The sequence below is a fragment of the Pavona decussata genome, unplaced genomic scaffold (assembly GCF_977016875.1).
Source record: "Pavona decussata unplaced genomic scaffold, jaPavDecu1.1 SCAFFOLD_234, whole genome shotgun sequence".
Lineage (NCBI taxonomy): Eukaryota > Metazoa > Cnidaria > Anthozoa > Scleractinia > Agariciidae > Pavona > Pavona decussata.
The window spans coordinates 55,689-65,000 of NW_028145639.1; the positions used below are offsets into that span (position 1 = coordinate 55,689).

Genomic DNA, 9,312 nt, shown 5'->3' on the forward strand with positions numbered 1-9,312 from the left:
GCACAAGAGTTTTAGTTCCCGTGGAAGTTAATACAGTTTCTTGTCGTACCGTATGGACATCTTTATGACATCTTTATTATTATTTCATCAGTAAGTGTACATTAAATTTATAAATACATTAAATGTTACAGAGAAATGTACCTATGGACCAATCAGATTGCAGAATTTTTTCTAAAAAGACATATTTGTCTATTTACTTTTTGACGTTTTTGTAAAACCACTTCCTTTCCAAATTTATTTAGTTAATTAAGTTCGACTAAGGCAATAATGCCGCTTCAAAGAAAATTATCAAGTAATCATATGTGGGGCTATTCTGCTGGATAAAATAGTAAGGAAGTGGATTAATTGGCCTGCTTAAGTTGGAAAATGAAAACATAAATCAGCACTTGAACAATTTTCATCGGCTCTTAAATAAGGTCCGCTGTCAAAAATGATTTCAAATGACGCTATGCTGATAGTTTCGTCATCTTTTTTAAAACTGTAAATGGAATAAGTTTTGAAATCACCCGAGAATAAAATACTGTAAATGTCATCTAAACTAAAAAGAAAATGGCCAAACAAAAACAAGCAGCACCGCTGTAGTACATACTACGCAATTTAGAGCTGTAATTTGAACAGTCACTTTGTATTCTTTTGTTATTTTGGATAAGGACGATAAACCGTAGGCCCCGTCTCACAACCCTTGTTTGTATATAACTCTGTGGGACGTTAAAGGACCCACTCACTGTTCGCAAAGAGTAGGGGACGTAGTTCCCGGTGTTGTGGTCTGGTCTTTGTGCGTATACTCTCATGGCTGGGTGAGTAAATGCTCGGAATTAGCTGCATAAGCTTCTCTTAAAATCCGATGGTAAATAAAGGTGATGTGATTTCGAAATTCAGCCTTCTTGTTCGAGGTAATTTTCTTAATTTCAAACTTAATTTCCTTTAATTTGCGTAAATATCAAATACCATCATTAACACAAACGTTAATTTTCTATACTAAGGCATCTACTGTTTAAAGCAGTGATTTTTTTTTTTTTTTTTAGTTTTAATCGCTCACTGGTTCAGTTAAGGTGACCGTCTACCTTCAGAGGTTTCTCGCGTCCAAGTGATGTAGCGCGTCCAGTTTAAACTGTAGATACATAAACCCCTATATCAAATTAAAGCTTATAGAGCTGGCTATCAAACTATACCAAGGATTTTGAAACAAAATAAATTGTCGAATTTTTCACGACCTCTAAATGCGAGCGTCCGAATCACCTATTGAAAGCTACAAGTCAAAGCGAATTTTGTGTTTCGCTAATTTAATTTGCTAAAACCGTGTCTACGTTCTGCCATATTCAATCGCAGTGAAAAGTTACAGAACATTTTCGAAATAGGATCAAAAAGATGTGGAGTGATCGTACAAAAATCGCTCTCGGAGAAAAAATATTTCGAAAGAAAAATTCGCAGACACGTTTTTGTTGTTTATATGTTAAACTAGCTACTGTCCAAATTTGAAGGCAAACGGACAAATTCCCTTTGAGTTTTAGCTCTTTAAAGTGTTTCCTCCAAGTGAAAAAGTTGATTCGAGAAAACAGTGCTAAAAATTCGGCAATTTATTTTATTTCAAAATTCTTGGTATAGTTTGATAGCCAGCTCTATAAGCTTTAATTTGATATAAGGGTTCAGGTATCTACAGTTTAAACCAGACGCGCTACACTCGCTTAATTGGACGCGAGACACGGCTCTAAACTTATACGCTAACCTTAACTGGATTATCAAAGAGAGACGACAACTTGACTTCATGGAAATGTTTCTACTAAGAGCCTTTGGCATTCCAAAATATGAACGTTTTCTTGTAATAAGAATTAGAAATTGTCGGTTAAGGTTTGAGTGACAACAGAATCTAAATGAGGTCAGTTTTTTTTTCTTGTAAGCATCTCAGGACGTCACTTCACTTCTCGCTTTGCATTCGGTGGACGCTATTCCTGTCACAGCGTGGCACTATAAATAGTATCAGTAATATACCTTGAAAGAACTCTCTTGACGACGAGTACAGTAATTACACCTCTACTAACGAATAACGACGAGTACAGTAATTACACCTCTACTAACGAATACTGAGCGCCACAGTTCGAATTTTTCCGGCAAAGTTAATTTTTTCCTTTCTTTCACATAAACTTAAAGTAATGATAGGGATTCAATTCAGAACTGAACTGTTCATTTGCATGAACAGGAACTTTTACAATGTTTTGAATATTTATTGTTAACAAAAGCAAACTTCAAAGTATAATTGATAAAATTCGTATGCGATTTTTTGCACTGAAAATCACGGCTTGAAGCGGTCTAGCCTCTGAACATCTTAAAAGATTCTCTCAGAAGAAAATTGTTTTAATTTCATTTAATTTTCTGTTCTTAAAGTCCGGTTAATGTCAATTCAATAGCTATAGAATTGTCGGAATTGTTTCTGATCATATTAATATAGTCGAGTGTTCTAACATATATACGGCGCCGTGGAATACAGGATGACGACTCCTTTAGCTATCGACGTTGCTAAATGTTTCGTACTTACGTACTTTTTACTTACTAAGAGACGAAGAAAGTTTGCCTTTTGCAAAAATTTCGTTTCAACTTCCTTTAGCTATAAACATGAATTTCGCGTTTTGAACAAAGCAAATATTGATTACTTTTCAGTAAAGACAATCACTTCCCTGATTTGGAAAATCGTATTTTTATGATAATGAAAAGGTAATCATTTTTACGCATTTTCTTTAAGAAACAACAACATCAACAACAAAAAAATGAAAAAAAAAAAACGTTCCTTAACCATAGACACGTTTTCCGAGGCAAATTGTTTTTACTAAACATTTGGCCCCCGTCATGCCAGAGCCGAAAATATTTTTGATGCCCATTCGATCGAGTCGATACTACAGTACCGCTCAAAAGTAAGTTACCACCCTCTCGCGAGACGCGATTCTCGTCTCGCGATACGAGATTCTCGTCTCGCGATACGAGATTCTCGTCTCGCGATACGAGACTCTCGTCTCGAGAGACGAGAAACTCGTCTCGCGAGAGGGTGAAAAAACTGTAAGTACATTTACTTAGGCTTGACTTTTCTCGCAAGAGTTTCGCGAGAATATCAAGTTGAGTGTCGGTGTTGTTGATACGGCAGGACGCCCTTGTCACGCAGCAAGCTAAATTATGGAGTTCGGTCGCAAGCTTATCGATCGTGAACCAGGTTGCAAACAAAATCGAGCTTGCCTTGTTAGGCGACTTGATCCAGGACTTAATGTGTTTGTATATACACTGTACTTTGTGATTTATTACAGAGCGATTCAACGATGTAAGCGAACGACGGCTGCAAAGATAAGCGAACTGATCAATCTGTCATTGCGCATTTATTCGGAGGTGGCACGTTGGGTTATCGGAGCTAATAAATTTGCAGAACCTAATAAAGCGTAAATGCTGTGTATGTTATTATATCTTTTATTCTCTCAGGGATTTAGAAAAAAAAAAAACAAACCCACAAACACATACACTTTATAGAGCTGGTGATGACCAGTTAGACTGTTGCGGCCTCTGTTGTACGTGCGCTAGAGATTATTTGCGTATTACATAGGCGTGAAACAAATATACGAAAACTTACATGTGATTTGCATTTAAAAAACCTATCTGTTACTTTTCAATAATGGGTTGTGGCCAAGGGTTGTTCGAGCGACGACTTTGCGGGTTATTGCTAATCGTTAATAGGGATAAGTTTATAACATAAACATAAAAGGCAATCAACATAACAAATCTTCGGAAAAAAAGCGAGGGCAAATGTTGTAATAAATATCTCCAAAGCCGCTTTGTTTTAGAAGAAATGTTCCTCGATTGGCTTCGCTAAATCATGCGACCTGTAGCAAACTACGCTATCGATAAACAACACACCTCTCCTTTAGCCCGCGAACGCAGACGTATTTCCGTAAGCGCGGCGCGGTAACCTTTGACATCTTGGCGTTGTTGATATGCAAATTCGGTGCACGATAAATTGAAATCAATTCTGAACTAGAACTACGCATTTTACGCTAGCTCTTCAACAACGTTTCTGTTTTCGATTTTCTCTATACACAACTTTGTTTTTTCTTGGCAGAAAAAGCCTTTGCAACCGCAAAGAAGTTCGATTCAATAGCGGTTTGCAAAGCACGATACATGTACATGTATGCAAATTCGAACCGCAGTGAAATTGAAAAACATTGTAAGTGTCAGGGTTATTATTTCAAAAAACTGTTTAATAGATACAGGCACAGAACTTGACTTTAATAAGGCTGGGATTTTTTTATGTAGGAATTGTGTGTGCGGGAAAGTTTCATTTGCAAATTGATATGTCGGCGAGCTCGCTAAAACGAAACCTTCGAAGTGACGGAAGAAATAAATCATCTCTTACACTGTGCGCGAATCGAAACCTTTGAACTGAATGAAGACAAAATTGTTTCGAATCACATAAGCTCTGATAATGTGAACTTACTTGTCGACGTAATCAACCACCGTTGGCACAGGCCGTTTTAAAAACGGCATACAGTGTAAATAAAAGCAACACAAGACAAGTGCGCGAGAAATTCAGTGATAAGTTCTTCTCGCGAGAAACTCGGTAATATTCCAAAATTTCCGCTTCAGTGATTCTCGCGAGACGAGACTCTCGTATTGCGAGACGAGGCTCTCGTCTCTCGATACGAGATTCTCGTCTCGCGATACGAGATTCTCGTCTCGCGAGAAACGAGACGAGACTGGTAACTTACTTTTGAGCGGTACTGTAAAGCTTGTCACGAATGTGTCGTTATTTACCCGAAAAATTGCTTCTCAAATTCTGGTTGATTAATTGGCCAACAAACAAAAATGAATTTTAAGGAGAATTAAAAGAAAACTCGCAAAAAAACGTTTTCTTTCTTTCTTTCTTTCTTTCTACAACAGGTTAAATGTTTATTTATTTTCGGACGCCTCGAGTACTGACTCAAACATGTGTTTCAAGCGAGGATATCTTGGCTACGTATTCACGAATACAGTCGAACCTGTATTAAGCGATCACCCTCGAGGAATGGCTAAGTGACCTCTTAATACAGGTTGCACAGAATACATCACTTACTTGGTTAAGAAAGTTCGGCGATAAAATGGTATGACAAAGAACGGCATGGTATTGAAACGGACCAGACCAAACATTACCGCAAAAATATTCCTGTATTAGTAGGCACCACCCATAGGAAACCTGAGTATCTTGCGATGCGCAGAACGTATGCGCAGTAACAATAGTAGGCACCGTCCTTAAAACAGGTCAAGACGAAAGAAACAGCTCACTGTGACTTAGTCAGTATAGGGTGACCGCGACCGCTCTGTGGTATATAGTTCAATTAAACCAATTCAGCAAACCTGTTGCTAACCTGCCCCCAATCTCTACTGATTTTCGAATTGCTTGGTAAACGATTTCCGTGGGAAACACGAAACGAAAGACTCACTTTGAAAGAGCACACAACTTTAGCAAGCGATTGATTCGAGGACACTGATAAGAGTGAATTCAGCAGTAGTCCTCTACAGTATAGACAGTTCTCACAGGGAGCATGTTGGAGGTACAGAACAAAACAAAAATATTTCGGCATATAAATAAAATTTATTTTCTAAAGGGAAATTTTACTGTACCTTCAACAAGGCCCCCGAGGAAAATGCTGTATAGACAAACCTCGACTGTTAGTAATTTTTGCTCCGATCCCACAGAGCTTCGATTAAAAACATTTTTGGTCGTTCTTGTTATTATAGTGAAGTGTTTTTTGATTAAAGATGTTATTTATTTTTCCAGAGCTACTTGGAGCATGACATAAACGCGGGTAGGGGTGCAGTGGGGGATCGTTTGCTTTGCAGTCCGTTCGTTCCTTAGTAGCCAGCGGTGTCAACCAACTGAGGACATAATAATAACCATATATGAAGTACCTACTAAGAATCCAACATGGCGGACGTGAGTTGACTTTTCTAGGTTTCAATATATCTTCAGTTATACAAAGCGATAGCTGCCCAGCCAATGTTCAAGAGAGAGGTTTTATCATTATATCGCCGCATATTTCGAATAGCCCGACAATGGCAGGCGGAAACGACAGCAGATACTGAGAAAGAGAGACAGTATATACGAGACGAAGCGAGAAAGTTGTTCCACAAAAATAAAGAAGTGAGTTTAAATGTATCTCCTACTTTAACTTGCAAGATAAAGATTTTCTCATTTTCATCCCAATAACCGGGTTGGAGTGTTTGTGGAAAAGATTTCCATTCCAATTTTCTGAGATCTCGGAAATTGAACGAGTCTGCCTTATAGCAGGGCGTTACAAATCGATCAAAATCGATCATCGAAAATGTAATCGATTAATCGATATTAATAGATATTATTCGATATTAATCGATCGATTAGTTAAAATAATCGATAAATATCGATAATCACACGATTTGGGATCGGAGTATCGATTTTGATCGATTACTGGAGTAAAATCAAAATAATAACTGTATGCTACCATTACCTCTTCTTGATAACCTTTCGTAACTGTATCATTTGACGGCATACAGTCGAACCTGTATTAAGAGTTGATTTCTGTAATTATCAAAAATCGGGCGTCAGTCGTGAAATTTCGAATTCCTTCATATTTTGCCCATATAATCTCTATAGTGGAGTATTTTCAAAAGTAATGTTAAAAGTTTCATCTGCGTGTTATTTTTTTCGAAATCGGGCAAATTTTGAAATACGGCAAATTAGCGTCCTTTCGGTCACGAAACTTACTGAAAATTACCCATTTTCATCTCGCTCGTAGAAAGAAACGCGATGTCCTCCATTAATAAAATGTTTACAAAATATAAACACATCCCTCTTCTTCATACTGCACTAGTTAAATTTAGATAAGCTTGAAAATTGGAAATGCTTAGGCCGTTAGAAGAAACCCCATCTCGCCAGTTTAAAAATTTAGCAAATTTCATCCAATTTCAACACAAAAGAAACCCAATTGGTACGTCAAGTTTGAATTTAAAATGAAGACATTGTTGAAGCACAACCTTTGTAGTCTACTGTGTTAAAGTATTTCTGGCGGCACTGCAAAAGTACACCGTCGAGAGACCAAAATGTGAAGGGTACTTTGACACGAGGAGAGCCTGTGAAACGAACAACGGTCGTCACGCTACAAATCAAGTCCTTTGTTAAATTATCATTTCCGACAAAGAATATGTTTTCTATAAGCTGTACAGAAATTGCTAATAGTAGCTTATTCCCTGTTGAACTTAGTAGGATAACATTTTGTATGATTTTGTCAACTCATGTATTTTTACACATGTAAAAGTCAGGATTAGGCACATTTTGCTATTAATTGTGTAATTGGAAACTGTTTACATTATTCTGCTTCGGCTACTTTCAAAAATACAACAGTCAGGAAATACCAAAAGTCAGAGTATTTCTAAGCTTTACTTCATCTATTGATTGAGTTTTTAAGACAGGAAAGGCAGTTACTTTAGAATTATCAAGCAAAGATTGTATAAATTCACTTCGAAGAGGTCAAAGTTAACAGCAGAGATCAGCTATGTGATTGTCGCATCGCAGTATAAACATTTACGAAATTGCTATAAATTAACAGTGTATTCTAGCCCTGAATTCGAAAAAACTCGCTAAGGAAGACTTACCACAGTGATCTGATCTGCAGCGCCAGTAACTCTTTTTAAACGGAAAAAGTTGAAATCCTTGTAACTCCGTTACTCTGACAAACTAAGGCGTGATCAAAACCGCGTGGGACCTGGTAACCGAACTATCTTCCCACGCGCTACGAAGGAGAACAAGTAACAAACGAGAAACAATTCCGTATTTTACCTCTGTAAATATGTAGTTCTTCAAGTTCCTAAGCCAGCCGTCTAGCCAAATATACACTCCATGTGCTTGAAAAACAGTTTTTTTTTTCTTTTCGAGGGGAAGGGAGGTTCCTTGGGCGTGAGAACTCGCGGACGTTTAGAACACAGCTTAGTGCCCTTTTTTCAATAGTCACTTTATATTTTCTATTGTATGGCACTTTTCTTTGCAAATATCAAAAACGAAGTGGACAGTTACTATAGTGTGTCCTAACTACAGCAAAAGGCTAACATTAATGGTTGGAGGTTCCATCTATGATACAGTAGCAAGTAGAGCAGACATTTTCCTACAAGAAACGACCGCACATGATCCTACGACGGACCAGCAGGCAAAAAGACTGTTTTGCAGCCTAGCCTGTTCCAAGCTCCAGAATAGTGAGAACCGCGAAAACATGAACCCAAATTTAAAAGCAACCTCTCTCTGCACAATTCCACTCATTTTGTTCCCTCGGGTTTTGTTTTGAAATTTGGGCGTTCTCACTAACTGAGAACTTTGAACTGGCTAATGTTCAACAAGCTAGCGTCTATGCGTCTATGCCACATGAACATTAGCCGGTAGGAAACGAGAACTCGAATGACATTCCAGGCTTTTTGTGCTTCCCGAGTATCGTATCTGCACTTGAAAGACAAAAATTTGACTGTTTTGCAGTCAAGGAAGATGCTACGCGTAGACATAAAATGCAGGTGTGGCCCCATAAAGCTTGCAATGTCTACCATTCTTGCTACTGTATCATAGATGGAACCTCCAACCATTAATGTTAGCCTGTTGCTGTAGTTAGTAAACACTATATTAACTGTCCACTTCGTTTTTGATATTTGCGAAAATAAGTGCCATACAGAAGAAAATATAAAGTGACTGTTGAAAAAAGGGCACTAAACAGTGTTCTAAACGTCTGCGAGTTCTCACGCCCACGGGACCTCCCTTCCCCCCCCCCCCCCCCCCTCTCCCACCAAGAAAAAAACAAAACAAAAAAACCCCGTTTTTCAAGCACATATTTGGCTAGACGGCTGGTTTAGGAACTTGAAGAACAACATATTTACAGAGGTAAAATACGGAATTGTTTCTCGTTTGTTACTTGTTCGCCTTCGTAGCGCGTGGGAAGATAGTTCGGTTACCAAGTCCCACGCGGTTTTGATCACGCCTTAGTTTGTCAGAGTAACGGAGTTACAAGGATTTCAACTTTTTCCGTTTAAAAAGAGTTACTGGCGCTGCAGATCAGATCACTGTGGTAAGTCTTCCTTAGCGAGTTTTTTCGAATTCAGGGCTAGAATAAACTGCTATTTTATAGCAATTTCATAAATATTTATACTGCGATGCGACAATCACATAGCTGATCTCTGCTGTTAACTTTGACCTCTTCGAAGTGAATTTATACAATCTTTGCTTGATAATTCTAAAGTAACTGCCTTTCCTGTCTTAAAAACTCAATCAATAGATGAAGTAAAGCTTAGAAA

General features: G+C 38.0%; 1 protein-coding gene across 1 annotated transcript in view; it reads left to right on the forward strand.

Moving 5' to 3' along the window:
- The first annotated feature begins 5,844 nt into the window (after positions 1 to 5,844).
- LOC146457953 (LYR motif-containing protein 1-like) overlaps positions 5,845 to 9,312 on the forward strand; it is an 11,059-nt gene continuing 7,591 nt past the window's right edge. The window contains exon 1 of the mRNA XM_085091166.1: positions 5,845 to 6,151. Within this exon, the coding sequence (XP_084947292.1) occupies positions 6,008 to 6,151 (144 nt within the window). The 5' untranslated portion in view covers positions 5,845 to 6,007. The remainder of the gene's footprint in view (positions 6,152 to 9,312) is intronic.